Raw genomic sequence first — 23,843 nt, 5'->3', positions numbered from 1 at the left:
GGGTTCCTCCGAACCATAATTTGTAGGTAGCGGTCATCCACTGCAGTAGTAGCCCTCGGGCGGCCTGAGCGAGGCATGTTATCGACAGTTCCTGTGTGTCTGTGTCTTCTCCATGTCAGAACATTATCTCTTTGGTTCACTCTCAGACACCTGGACACTTCCCTTGTTGAGAGTCCTTCCTGGCACAAAGTAAAAATGTGGATGCGATCGACCCGTAGTACTGACCATCTGTACTAGAGACAACACGAGCCGTGTACCTCCTTCCCGGTGGAATGACTGGAACTGATCAGCTGTCGGACCCCCTCCGTCTAATAGGCACTGTTCATGTATTGTTGTTCACATCTCTCAACAGTCAAATGTGCTGTGTTTGTGATACAATAACAGTCAAAATCTATCTTGAGGAGTTCTGGGAACTGGGGTGATGCAAAACTTTTTTAGGTGTGTGTATTATGAAATTTAAGTGGACATTTTAATCTAGTTATAGGAAATGTATTTAAATTTGCGAATAAGGGCAACCTGCAACTGTAGAATGGAATGACAGCAATGAAAAGTTGTGCCAGACTGAGATTTGAACCCAGATTTCCCACGTTACGTGAGTGTTCACCTTAACTGTGTTGGCTACCTGTGTACAACTCGGGATATGAATTGGCAGCTGCAAACAAGGGCAACCTCCAACTGTAGAATGGAATGGTGACATTGAAAATTTGTGCAGGACTGGGAAATTTCCTGTATTTCATGACGGCTGTGGTCACTGCAGTCCCTATTCCTTAGGATATGCATGTGTGTCTAAAGAACATTGCGTCATACTTCTTACAAATACACAAACTGCAATATTGCATTTAATTTAGTTTCTTAGGATATAGCCATTCTACAGCCACACTTAAGTCCCTTGTCATATCATATCATCTAACTCTCTGGCATAAAATTTGCAATGAGAATTATTGAAACTAGCAGTGCTGATGTCAATAAAATTTCTATGGACACATTGAGACTGCAAAACCATTGTGTAAATACTTCTGGTTAAAGGGGCTCTATATGTACACTGTGTAATAAGCAGTATCCGGACACCTGTCTGAAAATGACTTAAAAGTTGGTGGCACCCTCTGTCAGTAATGCTGGAATTCAACACGGTGTTGGCCCATCCTTAGCCTTGATGACAACTTCCACTCTCGCAGGCATACGTTCAGTCAGGTGCTGGGAAGTTTCTTGGGGAGTAGCAGCCCATTTTTCATGGAGTGCTGCACTGAGGAGAGGTATTGATGTCGGTCAGTGAGGCCTGGCACGAAGTCGGCGTTTCAAAATATGCCAAAGGTGTTGTATAGGATTCAGGTGAGGACTCTGTGCAGGCCAGTCCATTACATGGATGTTGTTGTCACGAAACCACTCCACCACACGCTGTGCATTATGAACAGGTGCTCGATGGGTGTTGAAAGATGTAGTCACCGTGCCCAAATTGTTCTTCGACAGTGGGAAGCAAGAATGTGTTTAAAACATGGATGTAGGCCTGTGCTGTGATAGTGGCACGCAAAACAAGAAGGGATGCAAGCTCGCTCCATGAAAAAAATGACCGCACCATAACATCACTGCCGCCAAATTTTACTGTTGGCACTACACACGCTGGCAGATGACATTTACCGGGTATTCACCATACCCACACCCTGTCATCAGATGACCACATTGTGTACCGTGATTCATCACTCCACACAATGTTTTTCCACTGTCCAATTGTCCAATGTTTATGCTCCGTACATCAAGTGAGGCATTGTTTCGCATTTACTGGCACGATGTGAGCAGCCGCTCGATCGTGAAATCCAAGTTTTCTCACCTCCCACATAACTGTCATAGTACTTGCAGTGGATCCTGATGCAGTTTGGAATTCCTGTGCGATGGTCTGGATGGATGTCTGCCTATTACACATTAAGACCCTCTTCAAGTGTCGGCGGCCTCTGTCAGTCAACAAACGAGGTCGGCCTGTACGCTTTTGTGCTGTACGTGTCCCTTCACGTTTCCACTTCACTATCATATTGGAAACAGTGCACCTAGGGATGTTTAAGAGTGTGGAAATCTTTCATACAGATGTATGACACAAGTGACACCCAATCACATTTGAAATCCTTGAGTTCTGCAGAGCACCCCATTTTGCTCTCTCACAATGCCTACTGACTACTGAGGTTGCTGATATGGAGTACCTGGCAGTAGGTGTTATCACAATGCACCTAATATAAAAAACGTATGTTTTTGGGGGTGTCTGGATACTTTTGATGACATAGTATATTTATGAAATATGGGCTGGGAAGATGTACACAACGCATTTGGAGTCAGTGAAAAATGTTATGTATTCTGTAATATATTGTACAGTTTCCAAGAAACGTGTTACAAAACATTCAGTTCAGTTTTTTATTGATTATTTTATTTGCAAGTGTCAGTCCAAATATGGGTCAAAATTGCTCAGTAAACTGCTAACGTCTGGCAGGGTGGAAGTGAGCGACCAGTTGTCGGTGGCAGCTCCAGTGAGATCGTCAGCGGTGTGCCACTCGCGTATGGGGCCCTCGGCACGACTGGCCAGTTAGAGTCAGTAAGAGGTGACGGTAACAACACAGCGAGCCTTCGCGAGCTCGAGTGTGCAAACAAATCTGACTCGGCGAGAAAATGGAGAAACATTTATCTGATAATGTCACTGCAAAAATCTGTATACTCGTTGTGGAAGTCTCTGTCTCTCTCTCTCTTTCTTCTTTTTTCCCCCAGTATTTAAAAGCTTCAGAAAACAGGAGTACCAGTATCAGCACCAGCAGGAGTCTCGCAGCCACTCTATTCACGCTGTTGTCTCCTTTTGCAGGACCCGCGGTTGGAGGGCGGTTACGAGAACGTGCCGACGCGTGACATCCACATGAAGCAGGTGGGGCTGGACCCGCAGTGGATGGAGTTCCTGCGCCTGTACGTGCGGCCGCTGCAGGAGCTTGTCTTCCTGGGATACATCCACGACGTGAGTGCGAGTCCGCTTCTCCTTACTTCAGCTCGTTTCTGTCCGAGCCACCGGCACAGTACACGTATACCGTGACGCCCGTTGTGTCGTCGTATTGCGAGGCGCCACGTATACCGTTTGTATACGTATCGTGTATGTCGTCGTTGTCGTCTCCTCTTTCCCTCGTCGATATCAGAGCGTGAGAAAGGTTTATGTTAGTCAAAATGTTCTGACAGCGAACCGATAGTTCTGTACTGACAAGTTACTCTGCAACTGCAATACAGGGTTATTACAAATGATTGAAGCGATTTCACTGCTCTACAATAACTTTATTATTTGAGATATTTTCACAATGCTTTGCACACACATACAAAGACTCAAAAAGTTTTTTTAGGCATTCACAAATGTTCGATATGTGCCCCTTTAGTGATTCGGCAGACATCAAGCCGATAATAGAGTTCCTCCCACACTTGGCGCAGCATGTCCCCATCAATGAGTTCGAATGCATCGTTGATGCGAGCTCGCAGTTCTGGCACGTTTCTTGGTAGAGGAGGTTTAAACACTGAATCTTTCACATAACCCCACAGAAAGAAATCGCACGGGGTTAAGTCGGGAGAGCGTGGAGGCCCTGACATGAATTGCTGATCGTGATCTCCACCACGACCGATCCATCGGTTTTCCAATCTCCGATTTAAGAAATGCCGAACATCATGATGGAAGTGCGGTGGAGCACCATCCTGTTGAAAGATGAAGTCGGCGCTGTCGGTCTCCAGTTGTGGCACGAGCCAATTTTCCAGCATGTCCAGATACACGTGCCCTGTAACATTTTTTTCGCAGAAGAAAAAGGGGCCGTAAACTTTAAACCGTGAGACTGCACAAAACACGTTAACTTTTGGTGAATTGCAAATTTGCTGCACGAATGCGTGAGGATTCTCTACCGCCCAGATTCGCACATTGTGTCTGTTCACTTCACCATTAAGAAAAAATGTTGCTTCATCACTGAAAACAAGTTTCGCACTGAACGCATCCTCTTCCACGAGCTGTTGCAACCGCGCCGAAAATTCAAAGTGTTTGACTTTGTCATCGGGTGTCAGGGCTTGTAGCAATTGCAAACGGTAAGGCTTCTGCTTTAGCCTTTTCCGTAAGGTTTTGCAAACCGTCGGCTGTGGTACGTTTAGCTTCCTGCTTGCTTTATTCATCGACTTCCGCGGGCTACGCGTGGAACTTGCCCGCATGTGTTCAACCGTTTCTTCGCTCACTGCATGCCGACCCGTCGATTTCCCCTTACAGAGGCATCCAGAAGCTTTAAACTGCGCATACCATTGCCGAATGGAGTTAGCAGTTGGTGGATCTTTGTTGAACTTCGTGCTGAAGTGTCGTTGCACTGTTATGACTGACTGATGTGAGTGCATTTCAAGCACGACATACGCTTTCTCGGCTCCTGTCGCGATTTTGTCTCACTGCGCTCTCGAGCGCTCTGGCGGCAGAAACCTGAAGTGCGGCTTCAGCTGAACAAAACTTCATGAGTTTTTCTACGTATCTGTAGTGTGTTCTGACCATATGTCAATGAATGGAGCTACAGTGAATTTACGAAATTGCTTCAATCATTTGTAATAGCCCTGTATATGATCTGAAGATGGGCAGGTAGCCTGAAACCGGTCATTGAAAATAAAAAGTAGTGATCAAAGACTGAAATGCCAAATTTTAATTTTTGTTTATGTTAGTGTTTACCTATTTGTTGTCGACAACACACAACTGCACTTCCACGGTATCACCTGATTCCGGAATAGCTAGCTTAATATAGTATAAATATAGTGGGTTTCGATGCTGCATTATTTAAGTGTGATATTATTCTTCACTTAGCCTTTGAGACTTTAAGAACCAGCTACTCTTAATCAGGCCCAAAACTCGACTTGTAACGAGAGCACTTGCGATCGGTCTGTCACAATATTAATAATACTTAAGGCTCTACACCACTATAAGAAAGTATCACTGTTCATGAAATAACAAAATATACGAATAAACTTCTTTAAATTTTTCCTTTTTATCCAAACAAATTCTTTCAAATGTTTATTTCACACCCGGAAATCATCCACACCTCAATGTAGAGTGTAAACATGTGCATGAAAAATAGTACACTGTTTCTGCTGATAACCACATATGAGCTTTTGGGTTGCTAGCCTACTTCCATCAACAGGATTTATATTGGATTTTAAAAATGATCTTTCCATCCAAACTTACATCCTCCACAATGGCTCATCAAATATTCTACCCTTTCGCCACAATTAAGAATTCACGTAAATTGCATTTTCGCTAGTTTAAAGCAAGCCGTCGGCAATGCGAAAGCAGTCTTGATACCGTGACACACTCGCGATGCTTACTAGCCTGTCACGAAATTGACCTGCATACATCTACAACCAATTTCAAGGTCATAATTCGCCCTAGACAATTGTGAGCAATTGAACTTCGTCCAATCAATTATTTATGGAATCATAATCACCGATCCCGACACTGACCGTCCATAAACGCACAATTAACATTTTATTTTTCCCCGAAGAGTAAACACATGATGTCACATCATGTACATAGTTATTAAAATATTATTCCAAATGATCTATAACGTTTATCGTTATTATATTTTAACGGTAATCAGAAAAAAATATGATTTATTATCAGAACGTAACGCATAACAGATCGCAAATCGCACGTAACTAGATGACAGCTTTGCATAGCGTTGGGACTTAATCACGTAAAACTATATCAAGAAATCCCCCCAATCTCAGTTTCTCCATACCAACTGACAGATACAAATAAGATATTCAAGACCTCATAGATCAATCCCGACCTGTAATGTTATACACTCTAAGACAAAAGATGCACCGTGAAGAAATTATCCAAATCCAATGGTAACCAATAGGTGTGATGTACATGTACAGACAGACAAATGATTACAATTTCAGAAAGATTGTTTGGTTTATTCAAGAGAAGAGTTTCACAAATTGAGGAAAACTGTAACAGATTGCTGCATTTCTGGCCATTATGCAAGTATGCGGGTTGTCCATTAAATAATGCACTACAATTTTTTTTCCAGACAAAAACAATGCTATGAATGCAAAATGTTGTGTATGTATTATTTGAAGTCTCCTGAGTGAGCGCGCCAAGTTTCTATCACTTCCGACAGATAGCGTAGCTGCAGGGCAGTTTCAAAATGGCGTCTTGATTTTCTCACTGTGGGGAATACCCACAAATGCTTGTGCAAAGTGTACGGAGGATCTGCTGTCGACAGAAGTACAGTTAGGCGCTGGGCACGGAGGGTGAGGTCACCAGAAGGTGGTTCGTTGGAGCTCCACGATTTGCAGCGGTCGGGGAGACCGTCCACGGCTGTCACACCTGACACGTTGCAGCGAGCTGACGTTGTCATTTGCGAGGACAGATGCATTACGACTCTGCAGTTGGTGCTGCACGTGTCGATCGGCAAAGGAAGTGTGGATGTCATTATTCGCACTCTCGGATATTCAAAAGTGTGTGCGAGATGGGTCCTGCGGTGTCAAACGGTGGGTCAAAAATCACACAGAAAAAAAGTCTCTCGATTTGTTGCAACATTTTGAAGCTGAGGGGAGGCCTTTGTGTCCCATGTTGTAACAGGTGACGAAGCCCGGGTTCACCATTTTGAGCCCGAAACAAAACGACAGTCGGTGGAACGGCGCCATTCCGACTCCCCACTGAATAAAAAACTCAAAAGTGACTGCTTCCGCTGGTAAGGTCACGATCACCGTATTCTGGGCTTGGGAGGATGTGATTTCATTGATGTGATGCAAAGAGATGGTACCAGTAATTTAGAGACATATGTCAACACATTAAGAAAACTCGAGACGCACTTCTGGTGACACAGTAATGCAGGAGATGTCTTGCCGGAACACGATAACGCTCGCCCCACGCAAGTGTGAGGACTGCTGAACACATTGCAAAACAGGGTCGGGCAGTGTTACTCCAGCCGACATACAGCCCTGACGTAGCCCACTCAAACTTGCACTTGTTTGGGCCATTAAAGGATGCTATTCGTCGAAGAGTTTTTGAGAACGATGAGGACGTGAGTCACAGTGTGACGCACTGGCTCCGCCACCAGGACAAGGATTGGTACCGACAGGGCATTCACGCTCTCATTTTGCGATGGAGGAAGGCCGTAGAACAGGATGGAGATAACGTGGAAAGATAGTGTGTGTAAGTAAAACACCATTCTTTCTTGTGTGTGGTTCTCATTATGTTCAATAAAGAATTGTTGAAGAAAAGAAGTGGGGTGCATTACTTTCTGGGAAACCCTCGTAGCTTTTTGGCTCGACATTGATAGAGTTGTTGAATGACCTCCTGACGGATATTGTGCCAAATTCTGTCCAATTAGTGTGTTATATTGGCAAAATCCTCAGCTGGTTTGAGGCCCCTGCCATAGTGCTCCAAACGTTTTCAACTGGGGAGAGATCTGGTGACCTTCTACATCTACATCTACATCTACATCCATACTCCGCAAGCCACCCAACGGTGTGTGGCGGGGGTACCTTGAGTACCTCTATTGGTTCTCCCTTCTATTCCAGTCTTGTATTGTTTGTGGAAAGAAGGATTGTCGGTATGCCTCTGTGTGGGCTCTAATCCCTCTGATTTTATCCTCACAGTCTCTTTGCGAGATATATGTAGGAGGGAGCAATATACTGCTTGACTCCTCGGTGAAGGTATGTTCTCGAAACTCCAACAAAAGCCCGTACCGAGCGTCTCTCCTGCAGAGTCTTCCACTAGAGTTTATCTATCATCTCCGTAATGCTTTCGCTATTACTAAATGATGCTGTAATGAAGCGCACTGCTCTCTGTTCGATCTTCTGTATCTCTTCTATCAACCCCATCTAGTATGGAGCCCACACTGGTGAGCAGTATTCGAGCAGTGGGCGAACAAGTGTCCTGTAAGCTACTTTCTTTGTTTTCGGATTGCATTTCCTTAGGATTCTTCCAATGAACCTCAGCCTGGCATCTGCTTTAGCGGAGATCAACTTTATATGATCATTACATTTTAAATCACTCCTAATGCCTACTCCCAGATAGGTAGGTAAACGTATGGCATTGGTGGCCGGGAGACCTTTCGCGGGGCGGTTCGGCCGCCGCTCCACAAGTTCTTTAACGCCACTACGGCGATTTGCGAGTGAATGAGGATGAAATGATGATGATGAAAGACACACAACACCCAGTCATCTCGAGGCAGAGAAAATCCCCAACCCCGCCGGGAATCGAACCCGGGACCCCATGGGCGGGAAGTGAGAACGCTACCGCAAGACCACGAGCCGCGGACTACTCCCAGATAATTTATGGAATTAACTGCTTCCAGTGGCTGACCTGCTATATTGTAGCTAAATGATAAGGGATCTTTCTTTCTATGTATTCGCAGCATGTTACTTGTCTACATTGAGATTCAATTGCCATTCTCTCCACCATGCGTCAATTCGCTGCAGATCATCCTGCATTTCAGTACAATTTTCCATTGTTACAACCTCTCGATATACCACAGCATCATCTGCAAAAAGCCTCAGCGAACTTCTGATGTCATCCACAAGGTCATTTATGTATATTGTGAACAGCAACGGTCCCATGACACTCCCCTGTGGCACACCTGAAATCACTCTTACTTCGGAAGACTTCTCTCCATTGAGAATGACATGCTGTATTCTGTTATCTAGGAACTCTTCAATCCAATCACGCAATTGGTCTGATAGTCGATATGCTCTTATTGTGTTCATTAAACAACTGTGGCCTTCCTGGCCACTGCAGGGTTTGACAAGCAGGAAGATGAGCAGACGACACTCCCACTGTGTGCGGGAAGGCAATATTTTGCTGAAATATAAGCCCAGGATGTATTGCCACGAGGGGCAACAAGACGGGGTGTAGGATACGTCAACATATTATAGTGCTGCAAGGATGCCACGGATGGCAAACAAAGTGCTCCTGTTATGAAATGAAATGGCACCCCAAACCGTCACTCCTGGTTATCGGGCCATAGGGTGGATGACATTCAGGTTGGCATCCCACTGCTGGATGGGGCGTCTCCAGACACGTTTACAGCCTGGCATCTCATTGACTGGAGCATAGTTGTCTTCAGTGACGAGTCCTGCTGCAACCTGAGCGACAATGACCAGAAAAACTTGTCTGGAGACGCTCCAGACAGTGGTGGGACTGTCACCCACCATATGTGAATAAACCCTGACTAAGAATTAATGAAGTTAGCACTGCTACTACTATTGATGTTCCTGTTGCTGCCACCAATGATAATAATAATAATAATAATAATAATAATAATACACTAGACTCTTGCTAATCCAGCCATTCCTGGCACATGTAGGTGCCAGATTAGCAGAAATGCCAGATATTGAGTGTCTAAAATTTATTTTATTAATTTTGTTCTTTATTTATTTTGAAAACATAAGGTATTATAGTGGGGCCGAGTTTAGGTTCGTTCTGCGCATCTGACGTCACAAAACACAGTCAGCCAATGAACAGAGGACGACGTTGCCAGAGCTTGACTGCAGTGCAGAGCATGGACGAGTGTCTTTAGTTTTAGAAACGTCCAGTCATAAATAAAGTAATTGCACAAAAGTTATGTCTTGATAGTAGACTTTCTTTTGTAGAAAGTTTGGAAAAAGCATTCTTTATACCAGTTGCTTCATATTCTATTAATTAATTAAACCAAACAAGCAATAAGCCTCCTAATTCAGGCGATAGCAAGGAAAGGTGTTTGTATCATTCTCACTAACCTCTTTTTCGCAATAAAGAACAGCGGTAATTGTTTATTTCCTATTATACTTCGACGAAGCGTGAGTAATTCATGGCCATTTGTTTGTTGATCCCCAGGTGCCTTATGTCTTCCTCTATTTCACGATACCAATTTGTTTTAAGGCTTGAATGTTTTACTACATCAAAAATTCTCTTTGTTGTCCTCTATTTCATGATACCAATTTGTTTTAAGGCTTGAATGTTTTACTACATCAAAGATTCTCTTTGTAAGTCTAGTGTTGTCCATTCTCTGTATGTGTCCGTAGAAATTCAGTCTATATTTTCTGATGGTTTCTGTGACTCTTTCAGTGTGTTGGTAGGTCTTTTCATCCATATGCCATCTTTGTGTATTGGTCCGAATATTTTCCTGAGAATTTTGCATTGTATTTTTTCTGTCTCTATAATGTCTGATACTCCAATTGTGGTCGTTTCTGACACATATAGTGCTTCTGGTAATATGACTGTTTTGTAGTGCCTAATTTTGGCCTGTCTTGATATGTTTTTCTTTTTATAATGTGACCATGTGAGTTGTATGCTTTCTGTTCGTTCTATGTTTGATGCCTTGTTTGATCCTCCTATTTATATTTATTCCCCTAAATATTTAAATTTTTCAACTCTTTTTACGGATCCATACATGCTTTGCATGATGTGTACATTGTTGGTTTGTCGTTCCATGTACTGAGTCTTCTGTAGACCTGTTTTGGCAGCTATTTCATGTAGGTGTCCAGTACTTCCTTTGCCTCCTGTGTGTTATTACTAAGTATGGCTATGTCATCTGCAAATGCCAGACATTTTATGATTGTTCTTGTTCCACATGTTCTTCCTAGCTGTAGTCCTTTAAATTGTTCTTCCCATTGTTTGACAAATTTTGTCTAAGACTATTTTAAACAGGATTGGTGAAAGCCCATCTCCTTGTCGGACACCTGTGTGTATCTGGAAGGGTTCCGAAATTTCTCCCACGAACTTAATCTTTGAGGTGTTGTCTCTGAGCGTCTGTTGTATAATTGCCCTGGTTTTTCTGTCGATGCCATATACTTCCAGTATGTCAAAGAGGATATACTTTATTAAATCCAAAAGTACATTAATTTTCAAAGAAAACTTAGTCCTCGAGTGCATACCGTACATAATTCTATAGTTGTATCACTCACTATGAAACATGTCCCCAATTTTTAACTGTCACAATGATGATACGTGACAGTTGCATGCTTTATCACGCAACGGCTTACAAGCATTACATCGGTACTGCATGTATCTGGTTGTTGCATAATGTACTCGAGGAAGACCTCGGCAGCTTCAGAACCGGCAGTGTGCAAAATCTTCCTGCTCTCTCCTCCTGTGTCCTCTCCTTCATTACTTTCTTGCACGCTTTTGATTATTTCTTCATCTTTTTAAGTTTCACCCATATCACAGTTGTCCTCATCCAGTCACTTAGTACAAGGTGTACAACTTTGCTTCCCCAACATTTGAAGCTTCAATGAAACAAATTGGTTACACATGTATCACTCAAAGTATTTTCCATCACTGGCCACTACTTTCTCCCAACTTTCAGGCAGTGGTCGAATCCCGTGTCGAAAAAATTGTTCCTCTTTTGAAGTGATCCACGAATCAATCCGTGACTTCTTCACGAGATCGGAAGTGCCGGTCAGCTGGGCCGTGTGCCATTGATCTAAACAGGTGATAGTCAGAGGGAGCAATGTCTGGAATTTTAACGTTTCCGAGTATGTTTTGAACTCTTTTGTAACGTGGGGTCGAGCGTTGTTGTGCTGCAAAATCACTTTATCGTGCCTCTCGCTGTATTGCGGCTGTTTGTCTTTTAATGCTCTGCTCAAATGCATTAATTGCATTCGATAACGAGCACCTGTGATTGCTTCACTCGGTTTTTGACACCTCACAGTACACGACGCCGAGCTGGTGCCACCAGATGCAGGGCACGATCTTGGAGCCGTGAATATTCGGTTTGGCCGTCGACGTGGAAGTGTGGCTGGGATATGCCCATGATTTTTTGCACCTTTCGCAAGAGCAGATCATCCTTAACGGATCCCAACAAGGCTGCAGTCTTAGCTGATGGGTGGAATATCACATCCACTTTATGTTTCTTCAAGATTCTAGTGATTTTAGAAGAAACATTACCCACATGTGGGAGAAAGGCTGTAGATTTCACTTCCCTTTCCACTTCCTGATCCTTTTCCTGTGATTTTTCTGCAGTTTTTATTTGCAGGACTTTCTTAATCTGCTGTTGCGAATAGCCATTTCTCCTAAAAACTGCCTCCAGGTGTACAAGCTCATCCTGCAGGCTGTCAACATCAGACACTACATGAGCCCTGTGGACCAAAGTTTTCAGAACACTCATAATTTGCGACAGATGGTGGCAGCTAAACTCCTGCAAATACAGGTCTGTGTGTGAGGGCTTACGGTATACGCAATGACCTAGGGAGTTTATGAAATCCCTTGTGAGTGTGGCAAACGTTACATAGGGCAAACCACGTGCACTGTACAGGAACGATGTGTCAAACACCAGCAGTACACACGTCTTCTTCAGTCCAACAAATCAGCAGTTGACGAACATTGCATTTCTACTGGCCATGCCATGGGTTATAAAGATGTCAAGATTTTAACTACTGCTTAATCTTTCTGGGACTCAGTTGTTAAGGAAGCTGTAGAAATACAACTAGCCGACAACCTGCTAAACCGTGACGAAGGATTTCATCTTCACAATGCTTGGAAACCGCTTATTTCACACCTTCGTTCAGAAAGAATTTCTGCGTCTTCACTTCCGACAGATGTTACCACTTTTAAAGATTAATTATTTATTTACAAGCATGGTGGATTCGCAGCAGCACTATTTTGTTTGCACTCTGCGCTTATATGTTTATCTCTGCTATATACATCTTATCTATGACTAGCGCAGTAGTGGCGACATTGATATCTTTGACGCAAGCGCTTTCAATCCTCAGCAGCTTTGTATCACGTGACTCTCCGTATAAATAGGCACGCGCAAACGCTATGAACTCAGTCTCCGGCTCGCCTTGAAGATGGCTGGGAGGTTTCTAGCCGAAATATCGCGAGAAGAATTGTCGCTGTCCTGGGTGCACGCCCGAAAGATGGTGGAACATTATGTCCGCCGGGAAAACTTCAAGAATCATAATGCATGTTTGTTTACACAAAATCAAAGCTCATTATTTGCCATTTTAGTTAACAAACTTATTTGTGAAAACCAATGTCGTCAAGGTGATGTCCATCATTTCGAATGCAGGACTCGAGCCTCTTCTCAAAATCCTCCATCACACGGACTAAAATCTCTGCGGGGATGGCAGCAATTTCTTGAATGATTGCATTCTTCAACTAGTCCTAATTTCGTGGTTTGTGGCTATAGACACAGTTCTTAAGGTACGCCCACAGAAAAAACATACGGACAAGTCGGGAGACCTGGGAGGCCGAGGAACATTGCCAAAACGTGAGATAATCCGGCCACGAAACGTGGTCTAAGAACTGTCATTGAAGTGTTTGCGGTGTGCGATGTTGCCCCATCCTGCTGGAACCGAACACGTTTTAAAGGGATTCGTCGTCTTCTTAGTTCTGGTTTCAAGAATGTTTCGAGCTTACGAATGTAACGAACCGAATTAACAGTGACTGTGGCCCCGTTCTCTCAAAAAAATAAGGTCCAATAATGCCAACAGAGCCAAGAGCACACCAGATTGTTACTTCTTCTGAGTGTAGAGGATGCTGGTGGATAAGGTGTGGATGCTCTGGAGTCTTGTAACGTAGGTTTTGCTTATTCACGATCTTGTTTAAATGAAAATGAGCTTCATCGCTCATCAATAAATTTCGTATTCATTCGATCCGAAAGTCACTTGCATTCTGTAAGCAAAGTCCTCTCGTACAGCAAAATCAGATTCCTTAAGTTTTTGGACAATGAGAATTTTGTAGGGATGGAATTTTTTAATTCTTTATGCAAAATTCGTCTAACCGGTTCACGATCGATTCGTAACTCACTAGCACGACGTCTTACTGACCGTCCCGGGCTTCTGACTGCCGCTTGCCTTACCCTTTCAACATTTACTCTGTGTCTCGGGCCAGGATGCTTCTTATCCACTACGTTTCCAGTCGATCTGAAGTTATCCACCCATCTGAGGATCGTGTTACGGCTCGGAACAGCTCCGTGTCGACCGACATTGAACCGCGCACGAAACAATCGCTGCGTAGCAATAATAGACTCACTACTTTTCACGAAACTGGCATAGGCAAACACTCGACGTTGCAAGTCCCACTGCTCAATAGTGACCGAGTAAATGAAATGGCGTCTCGTGCGGATCAGAACTGTCCCCACCACGATCACCTCCCACCACCACGCCCTCAGTACTACGCAGTTCAAAACAGTCCGTCTCCCGTGTGTCACCCTGTATGTATGTGGATGCTTTTGATCACATAGTGTATAAATTGTTTTAATGTGGATACATGGTGGGGAGTGTTTTTACTGCCACGATCTAATCAATCAATTAAAATTGTGGGACTTATAGTCGAAATGTGTGAGATCTTCAAATTGCAGTTGTGCAGATTGTCATGGAGTTTCAAAGCAGGCAAAAAAATTTGTGAATTGTGTCGACAAACCGATTATTCTCCCGTTATCTGAATAGGAACTATAGTTCTTAAAAAATGACAACCCACATTTAAAATTTCTAGAGCTCTCTAGTTCCTGGATAGATTGCTGCATTTTAAATTTTGTTAATGAAAATTGTGTTTTTTGTTAGGTTCACAGCTCTTACCTTTAACTCCGGAATTATTTGTTGCGTATTTATGCTGCCAATTTAATAATATGCAAAGGAATTTCCCTACTAAGAGGAAGACCATGTGTAATTTTTGCTCTGTGCTATGTGCCTGACATGGTGAAGAAAATTTTGAAATTGTGACCTCATTTGTGCACTAATTATTTTGTACTATTTGTTGTACATATGCTGCAGTAACAACATTGGTGTAATAAAAAAAATATTCATTTACACAATTTTAACTGGTCTAAGTCAGCTATGCAATACAAATGATATTTTAGTTTATTGTATTGAGCCAACTTCACACCTAAATGACTGATATCGTATGTAATGATAAAAAATTTCCTTAATACGAGGGCGGTTCAGAAAGTAACCTCCGATTGGTCACAGTGCGGGTTGTGGGGGGAGTAGCGACGCCATCTGTGCGTTCACGCACTCAACAGGTCAGTCTGCATCAAGCCGTGGTCGAGTGAACGTCGTACCTGCGCTAGTTTAGTTTTTGTGGCAGTTTGAAATGTGTGCTGCAATAGAAAACCCCGCCAAATGTGAAGTGCGTGCTGTCATAAGGTTTTTTACAGCCAAAGGATATTCTGCAGCAGCTATTCATTGTGAGCTTTGTGCCGTGTACGGACCGAGAGTTACGAGTGAAGGAGTTGTCCGTGAATGGGTACGTTTATTTAAAAGTGGACGAGAAAACGTTCGTGATGAAGAGAGGAGTGGTAGACCATCATTGGTGACTGACGAACTCGTTCAGACAGTTGATGCAAAAGTTCGTGAAAATCGACGTTTCTCAATGTCGGAGCTGTCTACTGGTTTTCCACAGATTTCTAAGACTCTCTTGTACGAGATAGTGACGACGAAGAGCTCAAAGATGCGGTCACAGGCTGGCTCCAGGCACAAGCGGGTGATTTTTATGCAGAAGGAATTTCAAAGCTTGTGAAGAGATACGATAAGTGCCTCAATCGCTATGGAGACTATGTAGAAAAATAGTGCAAAGATGTAGTTGTAAGATGTATATATTAAAATATTTTTATTTAACTCGGTGTATTTTTTTAAATCAACCGGAGGTTACTTTCTGAACGGCCCTCGTATTACATTGTTATTTAGTTTTACTCATGACATCAGTGAAGTGTAATAATTGTTTGTGTGTTATTATGGAAAGCTATGCGTGGCATTATTTTAACATTTTTTTTTTTACAATGCCTGTTGCACTTTTATAATAGATTGCACTTTCCAAATTACATATTACTGTTGTAAATGAAGAAAATAGGCATGTTGGCTTGCCGTGTAGCCACTACTGTAATAGAGTTTTATCACCATATTGTTTTTGTTCTACTGTGGGTTGCTTATTCTGGTAGTTATCACTCATTTGTAACAGCCTTAGTTTCATCTCAGCTTGAGACTGTGCTTCACACTGTCTTCGGTTTGATATGGGCCACTTCTTTGATACAATGCAGATATCAGTAGCTTTTTTATCTAATTTTAAGCTTTCCCAGTTTGTTTACAATATTAATGTATCCTTGTTCTTTCCGTCTCTTGCTACAGCCACCACGTTCGCTGATGAACTTCGTCGTCCGCTATCGGCCGGACGAGCAGCCGTCACTTCGGCCACACCACGACTCCTCGACCTACACCATCAACGTTGCCCTCAACACACCTAAGGTCGATTATGAGGTGAGCTTTGTGGGGAGAATTCTCCACGAGTTGTGTGACCTGAGTATTAATAATAAATTGTGTTCAGACGGTTTTGATGTGATTGACCTTTCACAATACACTCTTAAGACAAAAAACGATGCATCACAGAGGAATTATCCAAATGAGATGGAAATTGGTAGACGTGACATACGTGTACAGACAAACAAATGATTACAATTTCACTGTGCTGCATCAAATTAAGTAAAACGTGTGAAATTTTAAAGCCTTTGCAGAGGTAATATCGCACTGCATAAAATTTCCACACAGTTGATTTTACCTCATACATCACAGTGAATGAAATGTAGATAAGATATCAAAATTTCTTTTCAAACTGAGAGCAGTACAATATCTTACTTTGTTCTCAAGTTATTAGGTTTTGTATGTGAAGAATGAGATACGGAAATAACTCATCCCCAGCAGTGAGAGGTCAACAGCTCAGGATTCGTACAGATGTCTGTAGGACTGTAGAAAAACCAAAGCGGAGTGCTTATTTGTGTCCACAGCACCTGGGGAACAGGGTAGCAGGACACATACAGATGCGCAGAGCAGTAAAACAGTTAAATTACTAAATTTATATGGGAAAGTGCTGAAGTCCAGCATTAGTGGAATAACTAATGACATTCCACAAAGTCAAGACCACTGTAAGAAATTTCAATTTTTATAGTAGTACTACAGTTTTTGACAAAAAAAAGATTTTTCTCAGGAAGATTATGAATCGGTCATTGTGCAAAGAGCGAACATTCAAAATTGTTGTAATATGTCAAATTTAATTGTAAAAGAACCAAACATTAATACCTCACCAAATAGCAGAAGCTGTACGGGATGTACAGCAGATTTGATTGAAAATTTTATTTCAATTTTTTTTTCACTTTTAGTACTTTCCCTTTGAAACTGGTGTGGCACACCAGCCTGTCTTTCATGTCAAAAGCAGCACATTTATATTAATGTTTCATATACAGGGCTATTACAAATGATTGAAGCGATTTCATAAATTCACTGTAGCTCCATTCATTGACATATGCTCACGACACACTACAGATACGTAGAAAAACTCATAAAGTTTTGTTCGGCTCAAGCCGCACTGCTAACTCCATTCGGTGATGGTATGCGCAGTTTAAAGCTTGTGGATGCCTCTGTAAGGGGAAATCAACGGGTCGGCCTGCAGTGAGCGAAGAAACGGTTGAACGCGTGCGGGCAAGTTCCACGCGTAGCCCGCGGAAGTCGACAAATAAAGCAAGTAGGGAGCTAAACGTACCACAGCCGACGGTTTGGAAAATCTTACGGAAAAGGATAAAGCAGAAGCCTTACTGTTTACAATTGCTACAAGCCCTGACACCCAATGACAAAGTCAAATGCTTTGAATTTTCGGCGCGGTTGCAACAGCTCATGGGAGAGGATGCGTTCAGTGCGAAACTTGTTTTCAGTGATGAAGCAACATTTTTTCTTAATGGTGAAGTGAACAGACACAATGTGCGAATCTCGGCGGTAGAGAATCCTCACGTATTCGTGCAGCAAATTCGCAATTCACCAAAAGTTAACGTGTTTTGTGCAATCTCACGGTTTAAAGTTTACGGCCCCCTTTTTCTTCTACGAAAAAAACGTTACAGTACACGTGTATCTGGACATGCTGGAAAATTGGTTCATGCCACAACTGGAGACCGACAGTGCCAACTTCATCTTTCAACAGGATGGTGCTCCACCGCACTTCCATCATGATGTTCGGCATTTCTTAAACCGGAGATTGGAAAACCGATGGATCGGTCGTGGTGGTGATCACGATCAGCAATTCATGTCATGGCCTCCACGCTCTCCCGACTTAACCCCGTGCGATTTCTTTCTGTGGGGTTATCTGAAAGAGTTAGTGTTTAAACCTCCTCTACCAAGAAACGTGCCAGAACTGCGAGCTCGCATCAACAATGCTTTCGAACTCATTGATGGGGACATGCTGCGCCGAGTGTGGGAGGAACTTGATTATAGGCTTGATGTCTGCCGAATCACTAAAGGGGGACATATCGAATATTTGTGAATGCCTAAAAAAACTTTTTGAGTTTTTGTATGTGTGTGCAAAGCATTGTGAAAATATCTCAAATAATAAAGTTATTGTAGAGCTGTGAAATCGCTTCAATCATTTGTAATAACCCTGTATACAGCTTACCTGTCGCTACACGACGTCACTCGTGGCACCCTGCTGTTTCAGGGTGGAGGCTGCCGATTCATCCGGTACAACTGCTCGGTGACGAACACGCGCCTCGGCTGGATGCTGATGCACCCGGGCCGGCTCACGCACTACCACGAGGGGCTCAAGGTCACCAAGGGCACGCGCTACATCATGATCTCCTTCGTCGACCCCTGAGCGGTGCGCGCGATGGCGAAACACTTGACACCGGTGGACGTCAGTCCTCTGTGCGGAGACTCTTTTACTTGTATTGTGTTTGGTGCAGCTCTACGTCATGCAGAATACAGTGCCGGATAGAATATTCTCGTAAACCAAAAGTAGATTATAAAGGAACAGAAAGGCTGGGCTGTACTTATATTAAGAAGGTGGAATTCCTTGTATTGCAGGTAGCCTTAAGTCCCACCCTCCATAACATATTTAAAAGTATTAATACAACTACTCTTTCTTTATTCAATTTCTTACCATTTGTAGAATTTCATTATTTACTCTTTTATTTATTTATTCTCACGTGCTCCATGGATACTTACAGTGACGAGGTCACCCCGGATGTGAAACTTGTCGAGCCTAAACTATCCAGCTATTTTACTTCCCTTTTAGATCCTCTCAGTTGACCATTATTATTATTATTATTATTATTATTATTATTAGACAACAGAATTCTCATGTGCTTGTTCATTCACATGGGCTGATAGTTGAAGTACGGTTCCTTTCCAATAGTATAGTGTCAAACAGTTTAATGTAATTTTCATTCTGCTTTCATTATCCCAATTGTACGGCACACACATACCGTGCGAGTGGATAATAAATAAGCAACATTTGTTTAAGTTCCACTTCTTTTACTTGTATATGCAATCCCAGAAAACTATTCCCTCACTGGAGCACAAGTCACGTGTTCTTCGCTATTTGAACCACTTTTACCTGCATTCTCTACTTAAAAATGTCTCGTGTCACAAATGTTACCTTCTATTCCCCACTCCTGAGTGAGGTGCTAGTAAAAAGGGATGATGACAGTTAAAATGGCTGACCGCTCACCCAGATTTAGGTTTTTCACAGTTTCTCTTAATTGCTTAATGTGAATGCCAGGATGTTTCCTTTGAAAAGGGTGCGGCCAGTTTCCTTCCCTCATATTTTCTCCAATCTGAGCTCACGTTTAATCTCCAATTAATCTCATCATTGGTGGTATGCTCGAGCCTAACCCCCATTTATTCTTCAGCTTTCCCCCTACTTCTTAATTGTACTTTGCATTTCACATGAGATTCTGTTCCTCTTAGTCCAAATTCACTCCTCACTCTGTCCTCTCACTTCCAAAGCCGGTGTGTGCCTATATTTGACCTCCTACCCTCCATCTCGACCTAGTGTCTGATTGACCACCTCTTCTTTCCAATCCGTCACTCCTTCCTCCCAGTGGAAGAAACTAACAGTTTAGGGAACCGTATAATTTTTCCTTAGTTTTAAACGAGCCTGTCGGAAGTACTTGGAATTCGCCATTCCTGATAGTAAGTGCAATCCAGTCATTCTGCCTCCTTGTAATTTTACAGGATACGTATTAGCGGTACAGTCTGAACCTTCGTGTACTTTTCCTCATTTTGGGGGCAGGGAGTGGTTAATTTTGTACCTGTAGAAGCTACCAGACAGTGTGGGGAATGTACAACAAAGATTGAAACTGTTCTCAGTAAATGGCTGAAATTTTGACACCAGCCTTTGAATTGACAATTACTGATATGGGGAAGGTGGGGTAAAGTGACCACACTACGAGCAATTGTATTTTCACCGAACTGTGGCTATCGTAGAAGCTTGCAGCTTACACATTTTGAATCTAGATTCTGTGAGGCATCATACCGTAAGTGAAAAAGAAAATAATACATGGAACTGTATACGGATATTTTGTGAGGGCTTATATAGTGATCACTTTTTCCTGTCTTAGGAGGTAATATGACCAGTGCCATCACAACAGGATCCCACATTTCTTGTTCCATTTTTCTGACATATTTTCCAGGCATCTTGGTGCCCTTGTATCTGAAAGAATACTGTGCAGCTGCAGCACATTGTTTTTAATTGGATTTTTGTATTAGGCCAAAAACAAAGGAACAGAGAAGGTGTTAAATAACATAAATTAATGAATTCAAAATTGTTACAAAGGGGTAGAATGACAGATGATAGGTTTTTGTATAAAAAGATTTAGAAGTTAGTCTGATATGTAGTATCATGTGTGCTGCATGGAAGTAACCAAGTCTTACTGAGGTAAACACTTTCTCCCGATCAGATGCCATGTTGGCATTAGTGGTTCACAAGTGAAACTACCAGACCGAAAGAAGCAACAAGGAATTACATTTGTGGGCCAAAATTCATTGTTTAAACATTGATATTTTAAAAAGGGATTACGCTACCTACAGTTGAGATAGCAAGAATTATGCAAATGACTTACCTTAAATCAGATGACACAAAATCAGAAAAGCTTTTATTAAAAATTAATGGAACAAGCTTCTCTGTCCAACTCACTGACAACAATGATGGTGTCTATTAGAACCAGTCTGACAACTTGTACCAGCAGCATTGTTTAGGGCAAAAGGTACGAAGTAGTTTCTTCTCCTGCCCTGTCCTCTTCATCCCACCTTCTCTCAAATGTCGTAACTAGAACTGAATGTTATGTCATAATATTGCCAATTAGCTAGGCAGCCAGTTTTGTGGTTACCACACACTGCAACTGATATTTCAGGTAGAATCTTCTTATAAGGCACACCAAGCACCCAACTACTCAGGTTAATGCAGATCCAAGTCTGTACCGATAACTGGAGAACACAGATTATCCAAAATATGGATATTTTTACTGCAAACTGCTCTTTGCTGTATTTCCAAAACATGCTCGTGTTACATTTGAAAGCCCGCTGCATTACTCACTGGAAGCTGACAACTCATTCACGAAATTACTCTTAAAACACTGCACACCCGGTAGTGGAAGGAGAACTCACATATAAAAGTTATTATGTATGCAAGCTTTTGGAGCCAGTGGCTCTTTCTTCTGGCAGAAGGGGTGAAGGCAAAGGAATGGTGACATTTAGGAAAAGGGTAAGGAGTTTGGAAAAGTCACCCAGAACCCCAGGTCAAGGGAGACTTCATGGATGGGATAAGGGAAAGACTGATTGTTGAGGACTGCACCAGATGGGATATGAGTCCAATAATCATTCTTTCCTTGTCATATCATTCAATAAGTATCCACAGATGTAGGGTCTTTTCCGAACTACCCCTTTTCCTTCACCCTTCAGCCCTTCTGTCAGAAGGAGAAGAAGCCACAGGCTCCAAAATATTGCAGGCTGTAATACCTTTACACGTGTGTTCTCCTATTGCCGGTTAGTAAGTAGAGTTTATTTATGTATCCGGTTACATTATATTTCCTAAAATTGATTATTTTTGTTGCCATCTTAAAATACTCTATATTCTGTATCATTTGCTTTCAAGTCATTTTCAGGAAATAATCATCTAGAGTTTTTCTGTTTCTGTTCTTCATTCACATTCATCATGACCCACAGTTGTTATCTTCTAGAGTGTGAAACATCATTATAGTCAAACAAATTTTCTCCTGCATCCTCGAATAACACATCAGCCTGTTTAGTATGAGTGATAAAACGTGATATATGCATAACAGTTTACTCCAGGTGAAAATAATCAATCTAATTACAACGGAATATGCAGACCTTTTGGTCTTTAACATTGCTGAACACCTGTCACTACTCATTAACTATTGTAACCACTGTTCTGCTACCCCAGTGTATTTAAAAGCAACTTTCTGAGTCACAACAACATTGTATTAATAAATATGCCATTGCATTGTTAATAGTCTGCCCTCTCATCTTTCAGTACAGCAGTGCATTAAATGAACACAATGGCAGTTACAGAATATGCATCAAATACGAGATATGACACACTACATTACAATTAGGAGCTGCCATTTTGTAATTGTGCACTTATGGATACAGCTGTGTATCGAACACATTGCAGCATTGAAGGAATGGGATAAAAATGCTTTACGACCTAATTATTTCTGATCATTTTCTTTGACTAGTATCACATTATAAGAAAAGTTGTACTGTAGTCTGCATGACAGATACCTTTAAACTATAGATCAATGATGATGAGCTGCCACATCTTGCCTACTTGGCACAAATGATTTAAAATTATTTTTTACACTAATAATTTTGTAACACACGTACACTAGTTAAGCTTGACACTGCCATTATTGTGCAAAACAGAAGTAGTGTAATTCTTAATACCATTCAGTTTCCAATGTTACCATTGTAAGGTCAGCATAAAGTTATTAATGTTCTCATTACTTGCACTTTATTTATTATAGTAGGATATACAAAAATGAAGAGCGGTGAAATGACATTGTTCCTCTTAGTGTAATGGGTTTGCCTTCTATAGTAAGACTTGTGTCACGAAAGGGAGACAAGATGGCAAAATTGGAACAAATAAATTATCACAATATCATTGGTAGCACAGACAAATTAATATTCTTTGAAACTGAGACAGGATGTTGTCTACGCATTAGTAACACTTTCCCGTGTTTTGATGTTACTCAACGACTGATATTCTAAATATATTATACAGATAATGTCTTCCCTTTTTACCTGTTAGTACTCTTATTCGGTTCCCAATTTTTCGGTGATTTGTCATAAGGCTTTCGTGTAAGGAACTAAATAATCACTTGCTTTGTTATACATTTTAAGGAGGAACGACAAGTAAGAGTAATCTGTGATGCCTTTAACATTTTTTCTTACATTTGATTAGTACTGTTGGTGATAAAGGTCACTAGTTGAGGCCCGAATTGTTTGAGCTCACAGTTAACATTTACTTCGGTTTAATAATGTTTGTGTTACATTTGGTGTTCACATTAAATAGTAATTATTTAATGTACGGGCCTGTATGTCACTTTTGAAATTGATTGGTGCTAGTTTGTAAGATGACGACTGATGACAAAGTGAAAATGATGTTTTGGGAATCAACGGCTGCTTGGTCAGACTTTTATAGCTTTCTAAAATTAATAGCTTTGTTAAGAATATAAAAGTGTTAAGTAATTTTAGTGTTATATGTATGCATGACTCTACTGTAATTTGAACAGTAAACTATTGATACAAAACCTGTGGTTTTATTGAAGCTTAGGAAAACAGTTAACCCTTACGTAAGCAACTATATTTCTTTACTGCATCGTATCACCTCGGTACACTGCCGGAATCTAGAGATTGTTTGCTGTACCAGCTGCAGTTTTTGTCCGTTGAGAAATATAGGTTTTAATTGTCGTGAAATGTCCATTTTGCTCTGAGAAATATACATACCGCCAAATAACATTGTTTTAAAGGCTAGTGGGAAGTATGCTACCACCAAAGTGATTTTTCCAGGAAAGATGGTAAGCAATTAATATTTCTTTTTGTGGAATGTGAGAAGC

General features: G+C 41.8%; 1 protein-coding gene across 1 annotated transcript in view; it reads left to right on the top strand.

Annotated features, from left to right (window-relative positions):
- The window catches only part of LOC126213518 (procollagen-lysine,2-oxoglutarate 5-dioxygenase), a 516,340-nt gene extending 492,803 nt beyond the window's left edge, over positions 1-23,537 (top strand). The window contains exons 14-16 of the mRNA XM_049941348.1: positions 2,837-2,983; positions 16,078-16,206; positions 18,425-23,537. Of these exons, the coding sequence (XP_049797305.1) occupies positions 2,837-2,983; positions 16,078-16,206; positions 18,425-18,580 (432 nt within the window). The 3' untranslated portion in view covers positions 18,581-23,537. The remainder of the gene's footprint in view (positions 1-2,836; positions 2,984-16,077; positions 16,207-18,424) is intronic.
- Positions 23,538-23,843: the final 306 nt, after the last annotated feature.

This window comes from Schistocerca nitens, chromosome 11 (genome assembly GCF_023898315.1).
Source record: "Schistocerca nitens isolate TAMUIC-IGC-003100 chromosome 11, iqSchNite1.1, whole genome shotgun sequence".
In the NCBI taxonomy this organism is placed as follows: domain Eukaryota; kingdom Metazoa; phylum Arthropoda; class Insecta; order Orthoptera; family Acrididae; genus Schistocerca; species Schistocerca nitens.
This window is presented reverse-complemented; position numbering and strand designations above follow the sequence as displayed.